This window comes from Protopterus annectens, chromosome 13.part0, assembly GCF_019279795.1.
Source record: "Protopterus annectens isolate FY-2018-M chromosome 13.part0, PAN1.0, whole genome shotgun sequence".
Taxonomy (NCBI): domain Eukaryota; kingdom Metazoa; phylum Chordata; order Ceratodontiformes; family Protopteridae; genus Protopterus; species Protopterus annectens.
In genome coordinates this window covers 221828741-221856167 of record NC_056747.1, presented here as the reverse complement: position 1 = coordinate 221856167, position 27427 = coordinate 221828741, and the positions used below count along the sequence as shown (strand labels likewise).

The following is a 27427-nucleotide window of genomic DNA, read 5'->3' as shown; positions in this document are numbered from 1 at the left end:
CTGTGTTGTCAATGACTAAAACTGACCCAAAGAAGCTGGGGGGGGGGGAGTAAATTGAGAATCCTTTGAAAAGCATGACTCCCCTTATAACTATCACATTGACAACAGATGCCTGAAAATTGATCCCATAGATAAGGATTAGAAATCCTATGTTGACCGATCCAGGGGTGTAATCGTTCCTCTCTACTCAGCACTCATTAGACCAATCACTGAGTACATTGCCCCTTTCAGTATGCACCTGGCTAAAACTTATCATAACTGGAGTAACTGCAGTGCTTCCTCATTAAAAAACAAAACAGTGTCCTAAACAGTAAAAACTATGCAGGCCATCTCAAAGCCTAGCCCCTCTTCTTAGTATCATGGAAAGGTAAACTTTCCCAGACATATAGATCTTTAACAAACCCTGTTTAGTCAGACCTATGGTACATTCACAAGTCTAGTGGTGGTATAAACATCTGTTCAAGAGATCTCAATCTGTTTTGCAAAAATATGTAGACTATGTTGGAGGGATAAGTAGGTATCACAGTGATTACCAGTTCTATGGAACTTTCATTACACATAAAGCAAAGTATTTCTCTTACTCTCTTCAAATGTAATTTGAATGAAGGAAAAAGTAACCACAAATCCATCCCTGATTCAGCACCCTGTGTCCCTCCTGGACATGGGAAACATAAATCGCAAAATGTATCCTTGTTCAGCCTTCCCTGGGTTATTTGTATGCAAAATATATCGCATGGGACTATATATAGGCTTCTTAAGATCCTCACAGATGAATGGCCTATTAACTATGAACCTGTGAGCATAGGGTGCATTAAGCATATTTTGGCCAATTCCCTGTTTCTAGAGAAGAATGACCAGGGATTCACTGGGAGAATAACTCCCGGATGTTGTCTTTGAAACGGCATCCTACCCTCTAGAGGAACTCTACAGTAAGCAAGTTACAGACGTGTGTATCCACTGTACCTGCACATTACTCCAGCAGAGTGAAAACTGTAGGAGGAGTTGAAAGTGAAGGTTTGTCTTGAAAACCTGACTGGGAGAGAAGGCGACAGAAAGCAACAGACAGAAATCTCTGCCTCCATTATAGCTACTTATACTCATGTTGCTGCTACTATTATTCCTACTACTACAACTATCACTATTCCACCTAATAATTCTAACATTATTATTTCTCCTACACCTTCTCCAACTATACCTCTTACTAATACTACCACTATTTATTCTGCTACTACAAATCCTCTTATTACTACCACTACTACTGGTACTCCTACTACTACTATTCTTACTTTTACTACTGTTACCGCTGCTATTACTACTACTACTTCTTCTGCTACTACAAATACTATTATTACTAATACTACTGCTACAATTTTACTTCTACACTTTTTACTACTATTGCTGTTGCTACTCCAACTACTGTTACTTCTCCTCCTCCTCTTGCTATTCCTCCTACTCCTGCTGCTACTACTCCTCCTTCAGCTGCCACCACTACTACTACACTCATACTCCCACTATTACTACTACTGTTATACCAACCACTGCTTCTACTACTACTATTTTAATACTACTGCAATTCGTATTGCTGCTGCTACTCCAACTACTGTTACATCTCCTCCTCTTGTTATTCCTCCTAACTCTGCTGCTACTACTAATATTCTTTTACTTGCCACCACTACTACTAATGCTATTACTATTAATCCTCCTACTCCCACTACAACTAGCACTGATACTCTATTACTTCCTCCTACTACTATGACGACTATTGTCCATCCTCCACCTCCTAATGTTCTCTCTACTCCCTCCTCTTACTATTTATATTTCTGCGACCAGATGTGAGTGAGATCCCAATTAAAATATGTAAAGAAGATGACAGTGAAGTGCCCACCGTTCAATTTCTGCATGATAGGCAGGTAGATAAAGTGATGGAAGACTTATTCTGAACGTTCAAGTGGGATGCTGAAAGGAGTAAGCCTTATACTTCTAAGAAATATGCAAATAGAAGATGCTAATTGTGCCCCCTCAAAAAAACAAACAAACAAAAAAAAAAAACATAAAAAGTATAACAAAATATATGTTCTGGGAACTGAGTGTGTGTGTGTGTGTGTGTGTGTGTGTGTGTGTGTGTGTGTGTGTGTGTGTGTGTGTGTGAAGAAAATAATGATGTGTCTGTATGTGTGTGTGAGTGTATGTGTTTGTGTATGTCACTGTGCCTCTGTACAGCTTTTACAGCAGAAAGCTCTGCTTTAAACATAAGCTATATTAGATTTTATGTCATATGTAGGAAGGTTTCAAGAAATCTAAACTTCTAATCCTTTGTATGACTCAACAGAGCAAATCAACCTCCCCCGCAGACAGCCTACATGGAGGTGACAAGCGCCGCAGTTCAACAGACTATGGGAGTGATGAAGTTAAAAGGAAACGGGAAGACAAAGACGTGGCTGAACAGTATGTAAGTAGTGTCTGTTAAAAGAACTATTTGTTGCAGTGTAACTAAGTGATCTAGGCTCAGTGAAACCATATGAATTGCACATTTATTTATTTATATAGTACTTAGTTATTTACATTTGTTAACTACGATTGTCTGACTGAGTCTGAGGTCCCTTTTCAGCAGTGTCTGAAGGAGAAAATCTGTACTCCATAATAGTACATGGAACCAAAATTCCACAAACGTAATATTACACAGTACATAGTAACAAGAGTTAACATATGTAGCATATAATTTAAGAATTTGGTTCTTAGATGTTACACAATATGCACTGTATGATGTACGAGTTATATGCATGTAACTTAGTGCATATTTGGAGGTTTGTGTTTTTGTACAGTTTCTAACAGGAGAATTTAGGTATTAGTTGGAAAGAATAAACAGAGTTAAACCACTCCACTAGACCACTTGCTTATGGATTGTAGGGAGTAGTTTTCAACTGCTTGACACCACAGAGCTTCTGCAAACAAAACTGCTTGTCTGACACATAGCCAGCTTTAGGCATAGGCCAACTAGGCGTCTGCCTAGGGCGCTGCTCTATCAGGGGTGTCTTTCCAGTAATCTGGATTGTGTAGGCAAACCAGGATGGGGGCACCAGGTGGTGTGGTATGCCTAGGGCACCAGTTGACCAAAGGCCAGCCCTGCTCTGATATAATGTTGTCACCTTGTTCTGTCATGTTTTGAAGGAAGCTCATGCAGCTGAAAATTTCCACTACAGTTTTTGCCAGTCTGCCTCAATAGATGACAAAGCCACCATCTCTGGTACCTGGTGGCACAGTTTACTACCATCAGTCTATAAGGGTACTTGGGGTTCTAATAGGTCCCTCAAAATCCATGGCTATTCTCTGAACCATTCATTCAGTCATAGAGCTACATTAGCTTTGTCCCCTGCCTTGCCAACATTTTTCATGACTCACACTTCACAAAGTATCCTTTTACATCTTTTGCAACACCCTGCCAGTAAACATTCTTCATACATCATTTTCTTGTACGCTTTATACTAAGGTACCCAGAAAGGCAACCATCATGAACTATGGTCAGAAGTGCTCAAGCCTAGGTCTGTAAGACTTACAGTTGTTGCATCTACATTTCCCTAACATTTTTTCTGTTGTCAGTAGTCTATAAACAACCCTTTATTCCAGTTCACATAGCTCCTTTACCACTGAGGATTTGGAGATACTTTGAGTACTTCCTACAAGATGTCCTTCAAGGATGCATCTGCAGTCCTAACATATGGGTTGCCCTGCCTCAGGCAGCCCTTCGGTCGGCCGGATTCCAAAGTCTGGGTCTGGCCTCGGCTGATGTCACACTTCACCCGACGTCATAGCTGCTGTTTATTGGGTATAAAGGCATCAGCCGACACCATTTTCCCCAGTCTTTCTTGCCGCGTGGTGCCCGAAGCAGAAGCTGTTCGCAAGTGCCGGTCGGTCAGATCCAGAGATTTCTATTACCGAAGACTTCTAAAAAGCTAAGTACCCCGTTGGGGACTCTTTCTTGCCTCAGCCGATGTCAGAAAAAGTAAATAATTGTTTAACTTGTGGGAAACAAATACCTCATAAGGATTTCCACTCTTACTGCCTTCCTTGCTTAGGCCCAGACCACGACGTATCAGCTTGTCTAGCCTGTGCTTCCTTCAACCGACGAACGCTTAGACGTCGGTCGGAGTTTGCAGAGGAGTTTTTTGGTCCCGCTTTGCTTACAAAATGCCGCCGGAGACTCGGACGACACAAATAGCTAAAAGCGCAAGGAAAAGGACTGACACTTCGGTCCGCAGTTTCGCTGAAACCGCAGTTAGGCCAACCGCAGTGTCTCGGTTTCGCTGAAACCGAGTCCTCGGTTCTTCCTTCGGCCGAAAGCATGCCTCCTATAGCCGAGGCCTCACAGACAATGGTTGAATCTGCTACTGATATTACTGCTACAGAAGCAGGCTCCCAGGATTTGTCAGATACTATTCCTTTAGACATATCTACCCCTGCACGTGGGGCTGCTAGACCCCCTGCTTCTATGTCCATCAAGGCTTTTGCCAGGGCTAAAGCAGCTAAATCTTCTAAGGCCTTTCCTGCTAAAACTACCCCACATAGGCTTACCTCTAGTTCACAAATACTCAGCCTGGCTGAGGATCTCATTTCTTTGATCAGGGGATCACAACCTCACCCAGACAGGGCCTCTCAGCCCCCTTCAGATAAGAGGCCTAGGACTGAACCCCCGGAACCTGTCTCTACAGACTATTCCTCGGAGGACTCAGACATTACTGACCCTCAGGAAGGCCCATATTCTCCTTATGAGGATTCTGATGCAGAAGACTCCATTCCTTCTGCTTCTCCTCCTGAGGAATTTTCCTTTGGGGAAACCTTACATGCTATGAGGGATCATTTCCAATGGTAGGGCCAGGATTTTTCAGATTCAAGGAAAAGGCTAAGGACCTTCTTACACTTACCACAGCATAGGCCTTTAGCCATTCCTCCAGTACTAACAGTAGTTGACGATGCATTTAATGATGCCTGTACTGCTCCTGATTCTCTTCCTCCGGCCCCTGCCAAGCCTGACAGATATTACAGGGTCCCGGACACACACTACCATTTGTATAAGGCTCCTGTTGCAGATCCAGAAACCATTTCACAGGGCCGAAGGTGTGGCAGCTGCTTCTGCCAAAAACCCTCTTCCCTCTGATAGGGAATCTAGAGCATTAGAGAGATGGGGTAAAAGGTTTATACTTCTGCTGCTCTTTCGGCTAGGGCCTTAAACTGTCAATTTCACATGATTCAATATCAGGAATTTTTGTTAGACCAGCTAAATAAAAAACTTTCCTCTCCTGAACCTATAGACCGCAAGTCTCTTCAGGATTTGGTACATAACTCTCAGCAGGTCAGTAACCATTTCTTAAAATGTGGCTATGATGCACTGGAGGCTTCCTTTAGATCAGCTATGACTGGAACAGTGATTCGAAGACATGCATGGTTAAAAGAACAGTCCTTACCAGATCATGTTAAATCAAAACTCCTAGATGCTCCCATGGAGAAACAAAGTTTGTTTGGCTCCCCTGCACAGGAGGTTCTGAAGAAGGTGGAAGAAAAAGCAAAATCTGTCCAAACAGTCAAGGATTTCTTACAGGTCCAACCTCTGAGGTTTAGCAGAAATTGGCCTTCGAAGAATTGGTCCTTTCCAGATATCTCCAGAGCACAGAGAGGCAGAAATAGATGCCCAAGAGGCAGAAATCAAGCTAGGGGTGCCTACAGGGGACGTCAGTGGCAACCTACCAACGAGAGAAGTACCGCCACAGATTCAACTACAGCCACTTCCACTGGACAAACACAATGACTTGGCTCTGATACCGCCTACCAGGGAACAACTGGAAGCTCCCTTGGGTGGAAAGCTAGCCTTATTTTCAGACAACTGGCATTACATTACAGGAGACAAATGGACTTTGCAAACAATAGACAAGGGCTACAGGTTTCACTTCCACACTCTACCAAAAAAGAGGGGAATGCCAAACCTACCACCAAGCCAAAAAACAGATGCTCTAAAACAAATCAACAACTTACTAGAGATAAGAGCTACGGAAAAGGTGCCACCTATGGAACAAGGCCAAGGTTTTTACTCCAGGCTTTTCCTGGTTCCAAGAAAAGAAAATCAATGGAGACCTATTCTTGACTTGTCCGCACTGAACACATACCTCATGGTTCCAAAATTCAAAATGCTGACCCTCCAGCAGCTTCTTCCCATGCTGGGCAAGGAGTCTTGGCTGGTGACTCTAGATCTCAAGGAGGCATACCTGCACGTCCCTATACGACCAGATTGCAGAAGATACCTCAGATTTCTTGCAGGATCAGAGCATTATCAATTCTCAGCATTGCCCTTTGGCTTATCTACTGCGCCCAGAGTATTCACGAAATGCCTGGCATCAGTAATTGCTCATTGCAGGCTCCAGGGAATTCAAATTTACCCATACCTGGACGACTGTCTATTACAAGCGGACAACAAGGCACAATTAACAAAAGATTTGAAAAATGTCATACAACTGTTGCAAGCCTTGGGATACACAGTCAACATGCAGAAGTCAAGACTAGTACCTTCCCAAAGGATAACATTCTTGGGGGCAGATCTGGACACATCAACTCAGATGGCCTTTCTCACAGAAGAAAAACAAAAGCAACTACCAGGCTATTTCATGTCATTAACAAAACAAACTCAGCTTACTGCAAGGAAAGTCCTGCAAGCCCTGGGTTACATGGCATCCTGCATAATATTGATTCTGCATGCCAGGCTACATATGAGAAAGTTACAATGGTACCTAAGGAATGTATGGTCTCAACACCAGCACAGTCTAGAAAACCAGATTCCAATAATTCCATGCCTGAAGCAAGAATTCCTGTGGTGGGCTCAGGCCTGCCAGTTGAACAAAGGCTTGCCTTTCCACAAACCACAGCCAAGCCAGACCATCACCACGGACGCCTCAGACCTAGGATGGGGGGCTCACATGGTGGACAAGTGTATACAAGGCCTATGGACCCAAGACCAGCTGAATCTACACATAAATCTAAAGGAGATGCTGGCAGTGAAATATGCAATCCAGGCATTCAGACCACTCCTTCAACAGGGTCATCTGCTGATAAGGACGGACAACACCACAGTCATGTGGTACATCAACAAACAAGGAGGTACACATTCATATCCTCTATGCCGGATGGCAATGGACCTGTGGAATGTGGCCCTGAACCTCAACATTCAACTTCAGGCCAGATTTGTACCAGGAAAAGAAAATTCTCTAGCAGACACCTTAAGCAGAACTACCACGGATGCTCACGAATGGATGCTGCATCCAGATATTTTCAAAGCCATAACAGAGAAATGGGGACTACCACAGATAGACCTGTTTGCCTCCCCACACAATCACCAATTGAAAAAATTCTGCACAAGAACATACCACCCACTTGCTTGGAGGGTGGACTCACTTTCCTTCAGCTGGAAAAACCTGACAGCATATGCATTTCCACCTCTTCCCTTGATGTACAAAGTTCTACTGAAGATCAAAGAGGATCAACCAAGGGTAATTCTGATAGCTCCAGACTGGCCGAGGCAACATTGGTACCCGCTACTGAGAAGCATGTCTCAGACACACGCATGGCATCTACCTCTATGTCCCTTACTACTAACACAGGACAACTACAGTATCCTACATCCAAACTTGAAAACACTGCAGCTAGCTGCTTGGAATATTGTATAAACCAAAATAACCCTGATTTATCTCAGAGGGTTAAGGACATTATCCTGGAGGCACGCAGACCCTCCACAAGGAAGACTTATTCAGCCAAGTGGAAAAGATACCTCATTTGGAGTGCAGCAAAGGGAGAAAATGTCTCTGTGGCAAACATAGCACTCATCCTGGAATACTTAGCAGAGCTGTTCCATAATGGCCTGTCTTACTCCTCCATTAAGATTCATGCATCAGCAATTTCAGCAGAATACAACTTGAATCCTCCTGTTTTCTCTCATCCTCTACTCAGGCAGTTCTTGAGAGGAATCAAAAATGTAAAGCCTCCAAGGAAACCACCTTTACCTACTTGGGATCTCAACTTTGTGCTGGAAAAGTTAACTCTTCCCCCCTTTTGAACCAGCAGCAACAGCAGAATTACAATTCCTGTCTTGGAAAACTGCTTTCCTACTAGCAATCACTTCAGCAAGAAGGGTTTCTGAGCTACAGGCATTAATGGCAGTACAACCCTTCCTTATCTTCCATCAAGACAGAGTCTCTCTGAGAACCAACCCTACCTTTCTGCCAAAAGTGGTCTCCAGGGTATCATTGAACCAAGCGATTCATTTACCTACATTCTTCCCCAACCCACAGAACAGGGGGGAAAGACTGCTACATACCTTGGATGTGCACAGACAATTACGCTACTATCTGGACAGAACTAAGACCAGCAGAAAAACTGACCAGCTTTTGGTAGCATATGCAACAGGAATGCAAGGAAAAGCAATTTCAAAACAGACAATCTCAAAATGGATAGGAAATTGCATTCGTTTTTGCTACTCTTTTCATGGAAAGACATCTCCTGATAATATCAGACCTCATTCCACAAGAGCTACAGCCACCACTACAGCTTTCCTACGAGGAGTGGCTACCAAAGACATTTTAGAAGCTGCTACCTGGAGCTCCGTGCATACATTTGCCAAGCATTACAATCTTCCTTTATACTCTAGATCCCGAGCAGGTTTTGCAACTGCTGTTTTGCAAGGGATCTTAACTACACCATCTTTATCTTAGTACCTCCTCCCCCAGTTTGGCTGTGGTATTCTACCCATATGTTAGGACTGCAGATGCATCCTTGAAGGACATAATACAGTTTTGTACCTACCATAAATGTAGATGTCCGATAGGTATGCATCTGCAGTCAGGATTACCCACCCTCCTTCCCCTCTGTGGTACTCCTAGGGTATTTACCCATCTTTTAGCTAGCTGGGGGAATCTGTTATGGTGTATTTGTTTGTATATATGTATATATATAAATCTATATTTGTTTATATTGTTTTCTCTCCACTGTTTGGAATTATTGCATTTATCCAAATTTAGCCTTACTAGAGGGCACCTGGCATCTGGGGCAAGAAACACTGAGGAAAATGGCGTCGGCTGATGCCTTTATACCCAATAATCAGCAGCTATGACGTCGGGTGAAGTGCGACATCAGCCGAGGCCAGACCCAGACTTTGGAATCCGGCCGACCGAAGGGCTGCCTGAGGCAGGACAACCCATATGTTAGGACTGCAGATGCATACCTATCGGACATCTACATTTATGGTAGGTACAAAACTGTACTTTCTCAAAGGCTAGCTCAAACAGCTGTGTATATCTCAACTATTTTTAGTTGTTGTGTCTTTCGGCTTTTCCCGGTTAGGGGTCACCACAGTGGAACTCCGGTCCGCTAATGATTGGCAGTAGATTTTTACGTGCTGAGTTGCCAGCCCTGACGCACAACCTTCAACGAAGGTACGCCTATTCATGCATGTCTCCACACATTCATGCATGTCTCCACACAAAAGACGCTTTAGCTGAGAATCGAACAGGACAACGTCTTACTGTGAGGCGATAACGCTACCGCAGTACCACCACCACCACAGTACTGTTTTTAGTAATCCTGTCTAATTCTCTTCCTAAAGGAAGTTTAGTATCCTTGGACAGCTCTGGGCTCACTGCTACCACCCAGTTCTTCCACTAATGTAGTTAGGTTACTAGCTTCTACTGGAAATATGGACACTGGCTGGTTCCCTGTCTACTTTTTTTCCCATGTGCTTGTTTCCGGACCTGGCTTTATGTAACTGCATGTACACAAAGTACTTTATCAAAATCTCTTCATTTTTTCAGAATCTTTCCCTTTTAACACATCTTCTGTAATGTCATCAAGCACTGCTACTTACTTGATGTTATGTGATCCTATCTCGCCTACATTCTGAATGATGGGTTCGGAGCCGATCCCTCGGCTCCGACTCGGCACGCTTATGCCAAAGAGCGAAGTCTCTTACTGGCTGAGCTTACCATATCCCAGGATGCACCACTACCAGTCTCCCAGATCTCGTTTGCCGCTAACAAGTGAAGACGTGGTCTCGAGCTGGCTGAGTTAAGTAGTGATTATTTCACTAGTTTTTTCTGTCAGGTTTTTTCTTCATTCTCTACAAAAAGCTGTTTTAACAGCTATTCTTGTGTTTTGAGTGTGTTTGACAAAATTCACTTGGTGAATTCTTGTGTTGTGAGTGTGGACTAGGAGTACCTCTTGTCTGGAAAGGCCTTTCCCGGTCTTTTTATTTGTAGGTAACTTCGGTCCTGTTTTAAATCATTTACATTTCTCTTCTTTAAATAAGAACTAACTGAGAGAAATTATTACATTTACAGAGTTTGTGCTGTGTTTGACTAACTCAGAGTATTGCAGTGATAACTGTAAGCCTATTCTAGGTGTGTCACCAGTGTTCTTTACAGTTACTTTTGAATTTTCTATAATGTCACAGAATCCTCGCCCTACGAGCTTCAAGAAATGTATCAAATGTAGCTTCAATATCTCCTTCACGCACGATCACTGCTATGTGTGTATTGCTTAGGGGCAAAGCATTTACAGGAATCATGTAGTGTATGTCACGCTTTTTCCTCAAGGGTCCTCCAGGTGAGGAAAAAAAAATTAATTCTTAAAGGGATTAATTAAACCTTCTTTCAAGAAGCTTTGGCATCCTCTCCTTCTCCGGCCAAAAAGAAAGGCGTCGGCTCCGACCAGTCCGTCGGATCCGATCGCTAAGAAACAAAGGCAGGCCTCTCCTTGGCTCCAAGGACTTGGGCCGAGGTCGAACGGTCTGCCTCGATGCCACCAGTATCGACTCCTCTGGCCGGAGCCGATAGCTGGGGCATCGAGGCGGGTCATCTTCGCCGGCTCCACAGCTCGGAGCCGACAAAGGTTGCCTGCTCAGACACTTCTTCCTCGGCGCCGAAGTCCATCTCGGCACCGATGGAAACTGGTGTGTGTATTCCCTCGGCGCCGATATTCATCGAGTCGCCTGGAGCCGGTCCCCTAGCCCTTTGGGGCCGTTGGAGAGGCCTCGGACCCGTTCTGTTTCCTCTCGGTCTTGAGGATGTCAGATTCTGATATAGACAGGGTGCTCCAAAGACTGTTCCAGTCCCCAGTCTTCCAAAAATTTGTTTCGGTTCCGACCCAGTTGGCTTCGGGGCCGATGACCTTGGCCCACCCCATTGCCATTCCTCCTCCGACTGCTTCGGCTCCGTCGGAGCAGGTGCTGTTGGAGCCGATGGAGATCTCAGGGTCGGCTCCGACCCTTACTCCAACCCGGGCCTTCGGGTCCGAGTTTGGTACGCGGACGTCTTCGGCTGGACCCGGGGTGATGTTTGGGACCTATGCTTTGGTTCCGAGCCTCCTCGGTGCTTCGGCTGCGGGTCTTCCGTCGACTATCACGGCTCCGGGGACGGACACTCCCAGGATTCTGGGGTCCGGCTTTCAGAGCCATGAGGAGTGCCTTGGCCAAGTCCTCTTCGGCCATCTCCCCGGCTTTACCGGCACCTTCCCTAGGCGTGGAGACTTGGTCTTTGGCAGTTCCCCTGTCCGTAGTCAGCGGAGCCCCGGGGCCTGAGGTTACCCCCAGTGGGGGTTCCCCTCCTCCTGAGGGTTCTTCTGAGCTGTCTTCGGAGGAACCCCCAAGGAAGAGATCGTGCAAGAGGAAGCACGTGGACTCCCCCGAGTCTATTACTTCAGACACTGATCTGGATGATGCAGAGGGGTCCCCGAAGTCGTCCTCGGATGATGTCTCCTTTGCAGACATCTTAGAGATCCTCAAACAACGAGGCGGCTGGATATCCAAACCCCCCTCTACTGACGAGTCAGTGCTCCTCAAGGCCTTTGGGGCTCAGCCCTCCGCCTCCTGGGTGTCTCCGCCCTTCGAGCTTCTGGATTTAGTTTGTCGAAGGGCGTGGGAACATCCAGATACCGTGGAACCAGTCCCTTCTCGTCCAAATAAATTTTTGTCTGCTCCCCCCGAGAAGGAGTTCCTCACTAAAGGCGTGGCTGTAGATGCCATGGTGGTGGCATCTGCTACACAACAGGATGTGGCAGAGGCTTCAACGTCCATCCATCCTCCTAATAAGGAGTCTAGGAGTATGGACAGGTAAGGGAAGCGCACCCTGACTTCAGCGGCCTTTACTTTAAGGTCTCTGAATTATTTGGCACATTTTACCAGGCTTCAGAGGGATCTGGTCAAGGAGTTGTCAGATTCCTCTCGGTAACCTACCTGAGCAGCTAGCCCAGTCGGTTAGCTCTCAGTTGGCTATCCTTACGTCAATTTCTAACTCGTCCATGAGGCTCATTTCCTATGCGGCCGAAGGCGGGTAAGCGGCAGGCACAGGCGTGGCTCTATGGAGACAAGCCTGGCTCCGCTTGTGTCAGTTCGGAGGCCTTCAAGTCTTCCTTCGCCGACGCTCCCTTTGATGGGTCCTCCTTGTTTGGACCCAAGGTTAAAGACACCCTTACCGCTGTGAACAAGAGGGAAAAACTTTATCTGCCGTAGGTGCCCGTTATTCCACTCCCTTCGGCCTTACCCCAAGGCTAAAGGAGGGAAAATGTGGTTCCAAATCCGTAAGTTTTTCTCCCAACAGCAGGAAGAATCCCTTCCAGAGGCAGAGGACGGGAAATTTTTCAGGGAGACGCCGTCCCAGAGGCGGCAGAGGGCCCCGCAATTCTGGAGACCTCGAGTCCTTTCGTGGCTCTTCAGCCTCCCACACGTCATGAGGGATTGCCCTGCTGTGCTGCTCGGAGCCAGTCGGGTGTCGTTTGCCAAGCACCTAAAAGCCTGGGAGTCAATCACTCAGGACAGATGGGTGCCGGATCATTGCCGGAGGTTACACCATCCCATTCACATTCTCGCCCCACCGTCCAAAAGAATCCCGGACCCACCACCCAGTTAAAGGGCAATGGCAGCCGCAGAAGCTTTAAAGCTGCTAGAAAAAGGAGTCATCCAACCGGTTCCCACAGACCAGATCGGATCAGGAAATTACTCCAGGTTCTTTTTAGTGCCAAAAAAGACAGGGGACCTGAGACCAATATTGGATCTCAGCAGACTGAACCAATCCGTCACGAAATCCAAATTCCGAATGGTCACGTTACAATCCATTCTCCCATTGTTGGAGAAGGATGTTTGGATGTGCTCCATAGACCTCAAGGACGCCTATTATCACATACCGATACATCAGGCGTCCAGGAGGTATCTGCGCTTCAGCCTGGGAGTCAGTCATTACCAATTTTGCGCTCTGCCCTTTGGTCTCACCACAGCCCCAGGGTGTTCACCAAGTGTTTGGCAGTAGTGACGGCTCACCTGAGAAGTCTTGGATTCCAAGTGTTTCCCTATCTGGACGACTGGCTCCTGACTGCCACCACCAGGCATCTACTAATGGACAACCTCAAAGCCACCATCTCCTGGGTATTACCCTGGGAATTACATTCAATTGGTCAAAGTCTGTCTTGCTGCCCTCTCAGCATAAAGTTCATAGGAGCAGAGATAGACTCAAGATTGATGCGTCTTTCTTCCTGCCGAAAGGATCCAAACTTTACAGGGCCAAGTTCAAGCTCTGATCTCGAGATCCAAAGCCCCAGCCAGGATGGTTCTACAAGTTCTAGGCTCAATGTCTGCCACGGTTCTTTTAGTCCCTCTGGCAAGATTGCACATGAGGATTCTTCAGTGGCTATTGTCAGCGCAATGGTCCTTTCAGGATCTTCCCTCAATCATCACATCATGATTACGGATATATGCAAAGGGACCTTCGCTGGTGGCTTCAGACATCCAATTTGGATCAAGGAAACCCCTTTGTTCTTCCCTCTCCAGTGGTTACCCTGACGACAGATGCCTCCCAGATAGGGTGGGGGGCATTGTCTGGGCAGGCTAGTTCAGGGCTCCTGGCTTCCAGACGAAGCTCTTCTCCACATCAATGTGTTGGAGATGAGGGCTGTGCTTCTATCCCTTCAAGCCTTACACAAGTTTCTTCCTCAGGGCATCATCGCCATCCACACAGACAACATGTCGGTGGTTTGGTATCTGAACAAACAAGGAGGGACCAGATCATACCCCCTTTGCAGAGGCCATGAGAGTGTGGGAATGGGCTGTAGCTACCAACCGCTTCTTGGTAGCGACCCACATCCCGGGAAAGTCAAATATATTGGCAGACAAATTGAGCAGGACAATTCTCTCTCCTCACGAGTGGTCTCTAAACCACACAGTAGCAGCTCAGGTTTTCAGGAGATGGGGCCGTGCTGCGACCTATTTGCAACTCCATTAAACACCAAGTGCCAAAGGTTCTTCTCCTTGATCCCACATCAGGGAGTACCAGCCATGGATGCTCTAGCACAACCTTGGCCAACAGGGCTACTTTATGCCTTTCCTCCAATTCCGCTTCTTCCCAGAGTTATTCAAAAAGCCTCTCAACTGGGGTCTTCAATGATTCTGATTGCCCGTACTGGCCTCGTCAGGTATGGTTTCCCTACCTGAAGAAGCATGCAGTGGACGATCCGTGGACTTTAGACCTGATTCCGGACTTGCTAATCCATCAGTCGGGACTTCGACATCAGTCCCTTCAATCTTTGAAATTGACAGCTTGGCTTCTCCACTTCCGACTTTAGTTAGAAGGCACACTCTAGACCCGGAAGTTGTTCACATTTTATCTTCGCCCCACAAACCCACCACAAACAAATTGTACCTTAGTAGGTGGAAGAGGTTTGCTATCTGGAGCTCAACTCAAGGGCTTAGACCCTATCACTGCTCCTGTACCAGAGTTCTTCAAATTTTTAACATGCTTGTTTAATCAGGGATCTTCTGTCTCAACTATTAAAGTCCAACTAGCGGCTATCTCTAAATTCCACGAATCCATGGATCCTCCTTTGATGAGCAGCAGACTATGCAAAACTTTTATTAAAGGTGCGAGCCTATTAAGACCACCAATTTTTCATCCTGCACCTCCGTGGGATCTTGATTTGGTGCTTGGCATTAACATCTCCCCCTTTCGAACCGGCTGCTACATGCGAGTTAAAATATCTGTCTTGGAAAACTGCCTTCTTAGTTGCAATTACTTTGGCAAGAAGAGTTTCGGAGCTTCAAGCCCTGTCTATTAAGCCACCGTACTTGATTTTCCACAAGGATAGAGTATCACTTAGGCCTAATCCATCCTTTGTCCCAAAGGTCTGTTCTAGTTTCTGCCTCCAACAATCTCTAGAGCTACCGGTTTTCTTCCCAAAATTCTCCAATGAAGCAGAATACACTCTTCATAAATTGGATGTTCACAGGCAGTTACGCTTCTATTTAGACAGGACTCAGCAACCGTAAGTCAGACCAGTTGTTTGTGTCCTTCTCAGATAATAAACTGGGCCAAACCATCACAAAAGCTACTATCTCAAAATGGATCAGAGATTGCATAACTCAGACTTATTCTTCTTCTTGAATAAGCAACTTACAACATCTATCAAGGCTCATTCTACCAGAGCTATGGCTACTTCTATAGCTTTTCATTCCAAGCTCGCTATATCAGAAATCTGTGCTGCGGCTACTTGGTCCAATCCGCACACTTTCATTTCACACTACAAATTAGATGTGGCATCCAGAGGCGGAGCTTCATTTGGTTCCACGGTACTCAGGAGTGTTTTCCAGTGAGCCACCAAGGATTCAGGTGCTAGAGGCGCTGTCCCATCATTCAGAATGTAGGCGAGATAGGATCACATAACATCTTTTAGTTATGTACTCACCATAACTTCAGATGTTTGGGATCCATCTCGCCTACATTCCTAATACCCACCCTCCTTCCCCCTGCCTTGGAGATCAGAAGAGATTGAACGGTTTTGAGTTCTACTGTTTTATCTTGTTTCATCTGACGATGTTATATAAGCAGGGTGTGCATGTGTGCATGTATGCGGACAAACTAGATCTGGGGGACTGGTAGTGGTGCATCCTGGGATATGGTAAGCTCAGCCAGTAAGAGACTTCGCTCTTTGGCATAAGCGTGCCGAGTCGGAGCCGAGGGATCGGCTCCGAACCCATCATTCAGAATGTAGGCGAGATGGATCCCAAACATCTGAAGTTATGGTGAGTACATAACTAAAAGTTTTCTTACGCCCCTTCCCAATCTAGAAAATCTTTAGCCAGCATACCTCTCAACTGTCCATATTTTTTCTCATAATTGTAGGCTGTTCCTCATAAAATTTTTGGTTTTCTGGCAAATCATTGAAGATTGTCATCTCTAAATGATGACATACATTTGAGTTTCAGACTTCATATCCTTCAGAAAAATGCATGCTAACACAAATTCTGTTACTCCAGCAGCTTTTTGAGTTTATAAGAACAATGTTTAAGATCTGTCCCTGCTTTTGGGCTGTTGTCCCCCCATTATTTCAGACATTGCCCAGATTTCTTCACTAAGAGTCTGAGAGGTGTTCTAGTCAGTAGTACCTGAAAAGTTGCCCTTCCCTTGACGCTAACCAGAGTGAACTTCATGGACAACTGATGCTTCTCTCTAATGACTACAGGTCTAATAGTAATTATGTCTAATGCAGTATCCTTCTTAGTAATGGTTTATTTGTGCTCCACCAGGACAGATTACAGGCCATTAGGAGAATGTGATACAGCTGCAGTTTCAACACAGCTTACAGTTGCATAATAACTGAAGCCGACATGAAATACAGGTGTAGGACAGATTTATTAAAGAGCTAATTAGTTTTAACTTATCAATTTATTACAAGGCATCCTCAGTAACAAGCTCTTTATAAAATACTTTTAAAGAAGATACTCAGTAAATCACATGATCTTGCTGATCAACACATAATGTATATCTGGGAAACCACAGGTAGAATACAATTAAAATACAAAATAAAAAAAATAAAAGATATGAAAGAAGAACTTGCAAGCTGAAAAAATTGTAACTATCCAAAACTGACATATATATTAGAAATGTTGCAACCTGGCTGTTTTAATTTTAATAAAATTTGAATGTCACCAGAATCATTAGTACCTTGAAAAGCTGTGGCAGTTAACTTTGCTTGGCACTCTACTTCCCACTAATTCCCAGTCACCTCTAATATCTATGTCTTTGCCATTGATTACAAATAAATAAGTAAACTTGCAAAACGTCTCACTTAACACAATATCTAAATAATGCATTTTTTGTGTTTTAATTTGCAGTGAAGGGTTTATATATTCTTTGGTTTAGATGTCTAAGCGTTTAGAAAATTACTCTCATAGACAAATAATTATAATGCTTATTTGGATCTGTACTCATAACATGCAATTTGGATTTTAATTTATACACCTGCACTGTTGGCAAAACCTGCAAGAAGTGATAGTATATTTCCAGCTGTAAATGGATGTTCTAGTGTCATAATTTTCTAAAATGCTCTTAATATTTCTTTTTTTTTCACTAGAAGTAAAGATTATTAGGCATTTCCTACAACCTTTAACATTTGTATGTGACCTTTTAAATGATTTAATTTTTTTGTCTGCTGCATATTTTGTATAGCATGAGCCTTTATGATGCAATTTAAAATGAAATGTTGACATCTTTCAACTATTGTATTACTTTTATGTACATTAGTTTAAACTGCATTCAAAATCTCTGCCAAAATTGTCTTTTCCCAGTATTGTAGAACTAGCTCAGAATAACACAGATCTATCAGTATGCTGTACAGTGACCTCACCACAAATCATTCTTACTAAGTCAGTATTATAGATTCAAGTTTTGAAGTTCAAGCAGCCTTCCCTTGGTTGATATTTCCGTAAGATTATAAAGCCAGTTACTGCTAGTGTGAAGCTAGGTGTTAATAAAGGCAGTTTTGTGAAAAATTAATGGAAGGAAAACATTTATGTATATATCAATTTTAATTACTGTCCAAGAATTCAATATTGTACATGGATCATTTTGCCACAGATTTGAAACACGAAATTGAATTCAAATATTTCAAAACAAATTATACCTCTTGTGCATGTGACTGTTCCACATAAAATTATATTAACTATAGTAAAAATACAACTTATTGCTGTAAATGAATTCCAAAATATAACTTTTTCCCCATTCATTTAAAGTAATGCAGTTGCTATAGTTACCCCATCAGAATGATATTTTTGATGATGATAAAGCTTGTTGAATATAAAAAAGTTAATATGTAATACCAATTCAAGCTAACATTACACAGGTTCATAGGTGATCATTAGGCTAATGACCCTAAATGGCCTTTTTAAGCCTAATAACAGCAGCCAGCACTTCACATCAGCAAAACCATTTATTTAGTATTATTTCATTAATGAAGAGACTGGTTTCAGCAACTCCATGCCTTCATCTGTGTTAAAGTTCCAAACAAAAATGCCACATTAAAATATGCAAGTGATGGAACACCATTAGAAAATCACTGCCCGTTTAAAGAGACAGCATTACTTCATCGAGCCCTGGTGAAAATAAAGCCCCCAGTCTCACTATCCTGGAATATTTCTTGTTATTCAGGATGCCATGCCAACCTAACTTATTATATGATGCTAGATTAATCCTGTCACTAATGGTGAAATTAAACACAGCAGAAGGATGTTTCTGGACATGCTTATGTAATGCATTGGACAGGTGGCCATTTCTGATATAACTCATATGCTCAAAAATCCTAGCCATTCTTCCCAAATGAACTGAACACATGATAGTCAAAGTCCACTCATTTTACAAGGGATATAAGCTGGGCAAGAATAGTTGAGTGTTTACATGCATCTTATTTCTAATAGGGATGATTCCTCGTCCACCGATCCAAATTGTGCTTGAATAAATTCAGAGTGGAACACTGCTTCACATGGATGGGAAACCTGTTCCAGAAAGGTGGTAGTGTCTGAGATACATGCCTGTCCCTATAACATGTCTTATGTATGTTGTTGAGAAGTATTAAGTCCCTAGATCAGGTGTTTCTGATGTTATTGTTTTGTTGATGTGCAACAGGTACATAAGTGCTGGATCAGAGGATGCTTTGTAGGCCAGACATAGATCTTCTCTCAGCATTCTGTAGGAAACTTGAGTTGAAGGCTTTGAGGTGGTTCACATATGGCATGCTGTCTACACCATATACAGTGGATATACAAAGTTTAGACACCCCTGTTAAAATGACAGGTTTTTGTGATATAAAAAAATGAGACCGCAATATTCTGTAGGAAACTGAGTAGGCAGCCTATGAGACGTGATATGTTGTAATCGTTATACCTAATTTTTCTACATTATCCTGTTTTCTACAGCTTTATGTAACCGTAATCCTGCTTGTACAAACTGTTTTGAGCCACCTAGAGTGTATTATATGTTAAATCTGCCACATAACTTAGCACTCGAGAGTTTAGGATTTAATATAACTGATTAGTGTTTTATGTAGTTAATGCGACATTAGAGCTGCAACTTTATCATGCTCTACTAGATTGTTTGCTTAATAACTGAACTTTACATCTTAAGCCTGTTATTTCCCGCCTAAGGATTGTTTTTGCCATCCATTGATAAATTATTGTGTACTGTGCTGAACTGCATGCTTGTTACAGGACGCTGATTGTGGAAGTAGAGTGCATGATTTTATGTTTTGTTTTTAATGGCATGTTAAGGTCCCAAGTCATAGTTCACTACCCATTTCCAGCCTTATATGTTGCGATAGATGAAAAATTGTTGTCGCTAACAAGCACTTTAATTCATTTGATATTTGACTCTCATACAGTTGTACTACCTTAAAACATTCAGGCTAAGAGATAGAAATTGGTCTAGTATATATATCATTCTCCAGGTACTACTTGTCTGCATGCCTCTGCTTTCTGAAATATCTCCTGCTCCCAGAAAGTCACATCCGTCTGAAGACCTGACTAGGGAATTATAACACTGTCCACCTGTAGACATAGGTAGAAATCCTTGTGACTAAGTTACAAATTAATTCAAACAAAAATATATTTATTATCTGTGTTTACATTGCCCCAGAGAAAAACATAGGCACTCTAGAAGACATAGTTCAGTGGATTTCCACTACCTACCCTCAAAAAGCCATCATTCTTGTGGACAGGTCATCATCTGTTACTGTTGTATATTAAAAGCGCAATATATACGCTAGCCCTGGGTCATCAGCACTGAGCAGCATCCCCTTAATTTCCCTTTATGACTGCTTTAGACTACAACAAATACAAACGTTTTTTCAACTGTGTAAATGTTGTAAAGTTCACACAAGAGCACAATTTGGCCAGTTAGACTAGACTTGCTCAAAGTATTGGTGAAAAGACTAGTTTTGCCAGCTTACTTCACTGCTCCAATACAGCAAAAATGCAGCTGCGGTAGTACACCACAAAGTGAAACTGCTGTAGTAAAAAACGCCTAAGCGCTGGTACTTACAGGCTGGGTGAATATTGTTGCTCAGTATAGGCCCCTCTCTGCTCGCCCTGCGGGCTTGCTTTGCTCCCTTCCCTGCCCCCTATTCCCACCCGCCCCCAGTATATCTAAATATATAGTAACTTAGCCACTCCCTCTCTTCTCTCCTCCCCATCGCACTGTTACACATCACCAAGGGATCCTCCCCTCTTTACCCGTACTTCCTCCTTCCCCATTGCTACCCATGTACCCCAATATGGCCAACTATCCTACTATGTTTGGATCAAAATATGCACTACTATCTCTCTTTATACTAATGTTTACTTTCTACTCCCTCACTGCCTATGAAAACCAATACTACATTGGATTTCACTTCTCAAAATATCAAATGACCACCTCATATCCCTTAAATAGAACAGCCCTTATCTCCTTACCCTTTACTTCTAAGCTCACACAATCCGTAATGTATGGATACCCTGTTAGAGCCTCAATATCTAACCACAAGGAAAAACACTACCTAAAACTACTAAATAAGGTTTTAAAACTAATAATTACACAACACTATAGCCTTGTAGTAGATGGTGATATTCACCCCAACCCTGGCCCATCCACACCTGAAAAAAACAGCTTTTGTGCAACTAACTCCTTTCACAAAGCATGCCTTAGCAGACTCAGTAACTCTCTCCTGACCTTCCACCTAAATTCCAGAAGTGTCAACAGTAAAGTTCACAACTTGCATGCACTGTTAGCAGTCAACTTCCCTGGTATATTGTGTCTCACCGAAACCTGGCTCAAACCTGCTACAGAAGATAATGAGATACTACCACCAGGTTATAATATGCATAGAATAGATCATAACGAAAAGAAAGGGGCCGGGATTGCAATACTGTATAAAAACACATTGCAAGTCACCATGGACCCCTTAAAAGACTCCTCCATTCAATAAGGTAGAAATCCTTGTGACTAAGTTACAAATTAATTCAAACAAAAATATATTTATTATCTGTGTTTACATTGCCCCAGAGAAAAACATAGGCACTCTAGAAGACATAGTTCAGTGGATTTCAACTACCTACCCTCAAGAAGCCATCATTCTTGTGGACTTTAACATTGACTGGCTCCCCTGCTCAGCTGAATCTCCTCGCAGCCATATAAATCTCTTCGGCTTTAATCAAATAATACCTACTCCTACCAGGATTAATAAATCCTCGAACTGTGAAAGTATTTTAGATTGGATACTTATTAACAGTCACCCCCATTTGTATAAATCTGGCACCCTCCCTGATGACTTCAGTGACCACTACCTCAAATGCATTATTAAACACAAGAGAGGCAACATGCACCAAGCCAAATGTAAAACTATTAGAAATAACAAAAACTTCAACCCTATTAACTTCCAAAAAGAACTTAGCTCTGTTAACTGGTCAGTCTTAAAGCAACTACCACTAGAGGAAGGTGTAGCCTACTTTAATGCCAAATTGTTGACCATACTCGACTCTCACGTACTGCGGTGGTGGTGCTGCGGTAGTGTTGTCACCTCACAGTAAGATGTTGTCCTGTTCGATTCTCAGCTAGAGCATCTTCTGTGTGGAGACGTGCGTGAATGGGTGTACCTTCGTTGAAGGTTGTGCATCAGGCCCGGCAACTCGGCACGTAAAAATCTGCTGCCAATCATTAGTGGACCGGAGTTCCGCTGTGGTGACCCCTAACCGGGAAAAGCTGAAAGACACAACAACTCGACTCTCACGTTCCCTCTCGCACCATCAGAGCTAAATCAAATGCAATGACCTGGCTTTCTAAGGAAACCAAATCAAAAATTAGGCTTAAGAATAAAGCCTGGCATATCTGGCATACTACCAAAGCCCCCTCTTACCATCTGAGCTACTCTCAGCTTAGAAATGATACAAAAAAATCCAAACTACTTGACAAGAAAAACTATTACAATAATTTCCTACAAAAAAAACTGTCAAATCCCCAAAAGTTCTGGGCAGGTATAAACCAAATCCTGCACCCAGGTCAATCTACCACTCCCACTCCATCTAATACCGCCCAGGAATCCCCTGAAAATATTGCTAATACCTTTAATAATTTTTTCACCGAAATAATCCCGTCCGTAGCCAAAAAACCTAATACGACAAGCACCAATACTATGCTAAACACCCCTACTATATATCCATTTTTCAACCTCCAAACATTTTCTGCCAACTTCATTTGTGCTTTAGTTAAAAAATTAAAACCTACCACCCTATCAGCTGACCTCCTACCAGCAGAGTACTTACAAAAAGCCATTGCATATCCCATTGCCATCCTAATCAATAGAACCCTAACAGAGGGCACTATCCCAACCATCTGGAAAGTATCCCATGTCATTCCACTACATAAGGGGGGAAGTTCTACAGAACTATCCAATTATAGACCCATAGCCATCCTTTCACCACTAGCAAAGATCATGGAGAAATGTGTCCACAAGCGTCTTATGCACCATCTTACCCAGAACAACATACTAGGTAACTCCCAACATGGATTCAGGCCTCAACACAGCACCACTTCTGCCCTTCTCTCTTTCACTAATGCTATCCACCAAAATCGGAATAACAGCATGCTTTCATCTGCCCTTTTCCTGGACCTATCAAAGTCCTTTGATATGGTCGACCACTAGCTTCTTTTACAAACACTTAAAACCATTTCCCTGGACAACCTTGCCATTCAATGGTTCCGTTCCTATCTAAGTGGTAGACAGCAAGCTGTCCTTTGGCAGGATAAACTGCCCACCCTGCTACCTCTCACCCTCGGAGTCCCCCAGGGGTCTATCTTAGGTCCTCTACTCTTTTCAATTTTCATTAATAACCTCCATTCGTCATCCCTGAAGCAACCTGTATTCAATACGCGGATGACTCCACACTAATCTGTACTGCCTCTTCCCTGTCCAACTTACAAACCTTAACCCAGAATACATTTCACACAGTTGAAAACTGGCTCGCTAATCACCACTTGCTTTTAAGCACAAATAAAACTAAACTACTCCTGTTCACTCCAACCAGTAGATCCACCCCCCTCACCTTCTCCATAACCTCCACCAATGGCTCCTCTATCACTCTTGAGACCTATACTAAGCTCCTAGGTGTCATAACTGACAATAATCTCAGATTCAACCTGCACATCAATAAAACTATCAAAACCATTAATAAAAAGCTTGGCTTACTATATAGAAATAAATCCTTCCTAACCCCATTAGCAAGGACTGCTACCGCCCGAACCCACCTACTCTGAACCCTTTCTCACCAATCTGAATAAAACTGAGCTAAATAAACTTACTCGCAGCTGTAACCATATAGGTAGATTTGCCATGGGCTCTTCATACAGGACCCATCATTGCCTTAACCTTAAGCCCCTCGGATGGCTCGAACTACCCACATTAATCCAGTATAACCAGCTCATTATCACCCACAAAATATTATACAAACCCGAAAGCACTCCAGTTCTAACAAATATCCTAAAACCATATCATAATCTCGGACCACTCAGATCATCCAACAAATCTCTTGTCCAAATTCAAAAAGCATCTAATTCTGCTGGTAACTCCCTGTTTGCTAACTTTGTTGGAAAAACATGGAACTCTCTCCCAACTATTCTTACTTGGGAACCCTCACTAAACCAGTTCAAAAAAGGCCTTAAACAGTACCTTATGGGACATTGGCTCTGTCCCTGTACCAACCCTAAGTAACTCCTACCCTAAATCATCTGTCTTATGTAAGCCACTTCTATAGGTTTATAGTTTCATAGGTAGGTACTAGGTTATCGACCTTGGGGCCTATACAAGCCCAGCCAAAAAGGTACCCTGGCTTTTGCCACCTAAGAAAATTATTTTCCTGTGCCACTGTTGAGCAGTGCCACAGAGGTGATCCCTGGGGTGAATTTCCTATTTCCCATCCAATCATCAAGATTTTTCTTGAAGAGTGCTAATGAGGAGCTTTGTTTGATATAGATAGGTAGTTTATTCCAGAGTATGGGAAGTCTCTGGGACAGGAATCTATCCCTCCGGCATGTTCTGTTTATTGTGGTAACAAGGTTTAGGTCCCTAGAGCGTGGAGCTCAGAGGGATTGGGATTTCTTTAAGTGGAGCATGTCCAACAGCTCTGGGTTTGACATAGCTTTGTATGTTAGGCAGAGATCACCTCTAAGTAGGCGATATGTGACGGAGTAAAGCTGGAGTTTTTTGAGACGGTTCATGAGGGCATCTGTTTGAGGCTGGTAATCCTCTTTGTGAGGTATTTCTGCAGCCTTTCCAGTTGTTGTAGATGTCTTGTGAGGTACATACCAAAAGGGGCGTTGTACTCTATAATGGGTCTAATGAGTGATGAGTAGAGGGGAACAATGAGCCACATCTGTCTGATATGTAACAAAAATCTTTATTCTCCCTCTCTAAGACCACAGAGTATGTAATTTTGTAAATAAGCTGTAGGTAACTTGTAAATAGGTTCTACTTCATTATGTGCTGCTTAACAACTCTAGCATATATCCCTGCTTCTGCCATATTCAACATGTATTTTGTAATCACTCTCATTTTTGTGTTAGCCCCCTCTATGGGGCCACCTCTCCAAGTACTGTATAGATATTATTGTTTTTTATAAGTGGAATTGTTTACTTTTGTAACCTGGAGCTTTTCTCCCTGGGCCACCGCTGAAAATGGACATGTATCCAGTCGGACTATCCCGGTCAACAAATGTAAAATAAAATAAATAAATAAAATAAAAATAAATAGTTTCAAAACTTTTCCCACCTTTAATGTGACCTATAACCTGTACAATTCAATTGAAAAACAAACAAATCTGTTAGGGCAAAAATATAAAAAATAAAAAACATACAATATGCTGGTTGCATAAGTGTGCACACCCTTAAACTAATACGTTGTGTGTGCACACCCTTAAACTAATACTCTGTTGAAGCGCCTTTTGATTTAATTACAACATTCAGTCTTCTTGGGTAGTAGTATATCAGCGTGACACATCTTGACCTGATTATGCAGTTGATAATACATGCCACATTTACATGTTCTCACTTGTATCTTAACCATGCAGTTATAATTCTAAAGTATCTCCAAAAGATAATGTTTATTACTAATTAAAATTCATAAGTGAGAAAAAGGTGTTTTATATTTTATGTGTGGGGTGTGTGGTTTATAAATGTGTCAACAAGTGCTGTGGCATCACTTTATAAAGTTTCAAGGTGTACATTTTTTGGTAATACTGATGTGACGTGTACTTTGGGTGGATGTTTAACAGTTTGCTCCTGCAAGACAGTGCATTTGTTTGGGTCATTGGTGGTGTCTGTTTGAATATGAATTAAACTTGTATTTTGACAGAAAGAGATATTTAAATTGCTAAAAGATGCATCTATATGGGATTGTGTTGCCACTGACTCTTTTGTTAAACGTTCAAAGCTTTATTGTTATAATAGGACATGTTTTTAAAAAGTCAGCAGTAGAGATGAGATAAATTTGACAATTTTTTTAAATTTTTGTTTTATTCATCATCGTAGGGAAACATTACAGGAATATGCCTGCTTGTGATTAAGTGCAGGTGTTTTTGGTTTATTTCAATGTTTCAGTGCATGTGTACAGTTTCGGTAGCATTGTCGCCACACAGTAAGATGCTGTTCAGTTCGATTCTCAGCTAGAGTGTTTTCTGCGTGGAGATATGCATGAATGGGCGTACCTTTGTTGAAGGTTGTGCGTCAGGGCTGGTAACTCGGCACGTAAAAATCAACTACCAATCATTAGTGGACCGGAGTTCCACTGTGGTGACCCCTAACCGGGAAAAGCCGAAAGGCACAATTCTTCCACATTTTATTAAGGATCATAGGAGATTAATAGGCTATTGACCCAGATGTCATTTTAAGCTTAGCCGTTTCAACTCAATGTAATACTGTAGAGGTACTAGTCAATACCCAGGATTGCATTTAGTGATGACTGCCCATGTCCAAGAGGGTTGTGGGCACTATCCCCGGTAAGAATTTACTGTACCCATCCACTCATCCAGGTTCATCTTGAACAGTGTCATAGAGGTGCTCTGTTTCACATGAATTTGTAGCCTGTTCCAAAGATGTGGCAGTCACTTTGATATAAGTCTGTCCCTCCAACATGTCCTATTTAAGTTGCGGGCCATATTTAAGTCCCTGGAATGGGTAGCCCTAGACCCATTTGATTTACTGATGTGCAGTAAGTTCATTAGGTTTGAGTCTTGGGTTGTTCTGTAGGCCAGAATAAGTCTCCCCAAGAAGTCTATATGATACAGAGTATAGTGACACAAATTTTTTTTTTAGTCCATGTAAGACGCATGCTGGAAGCCCTTGATCTTCTGTGTTCTAATCGCTGTAGATGCTTAGTACAGTACATACCGAATGGGGCATTATACTCAATTATGGGCCGAATAAGTGCCAACTATTGGGTGGTTATATGCCTTTACTAATCAAGTGAGCTGTGTAGAAAGCTTTCCTTACAATGTTAGACATGTGGTGGTTGAAGTTAAAATTGCGGTCAGCCTCTGTAGACATGTGGTGGTTGAAGTTAAGGTTGCGGTCAACCTGTGATCCCAGGTCCTTTACCTCTTCATGGGTACTTATGTTATTGATTTGCTAGTGTAGTGTGAAGGGAAATTGTTTGTGCTGAAGGGAATGATTATGCATTTCTTTGCATTCAGTTTGAGACCCTAGACTAATACAGCGGTAGCTGGTCTGTGTGAGACCATCCTGGAGTATACTGACATCATTTGGGGATTCAATGACTGCACTTTGCAGTTGTCTGCAAACTTGGTCAGCCACAACCCTTTAGTTTTGACCTGAACTTCTGAGAAGTATATACCAAACAGTAGGGGGCCCAGCACTGACCCTTGTGGCACCCCGCTGGTAACAGGTCTGCTGGTTGATGTGGAGTTGCCCACTTTTTTAATTATTTAATTATTTAACATTTGTTTGCTAGGATAGTCTGACTGGACAGCAAGTGTCTGTTTTCAGTGGAGTCCTGGGGAGAAAAACTCCATAAGTTTACAGAGAGAAGAAAAATTTACAAAAGAGAT

The 27427-nt window shown here is 42.9% G+C and overlaps 1 protein-coding gene across 4 annotated transcripts in view; it reads left to right on the top strand.

The window, feature by feature from the left end:
* The window catches only part of LOC122787177 (transducin-like enhancer protein 4), a 728148-nt gene that overhangs the window by 365735 nt on the left and 334986 nt on the right, over positions 1-27427 (top strand). For all 4 annotated transcript variants that reach the window (XM_044053755.1, XM_044053754.1, XM_044053756.1 and 1 more), the window contains one exon: positions 2330-2449. In XM_044053755.1, coding sequence (XP_043909690.1) covers positions 2330-2449 — 120 coding nt within the window. The remainder of the gene's footprint in view (positions 1-2329; positions 2450-27427) is intronic.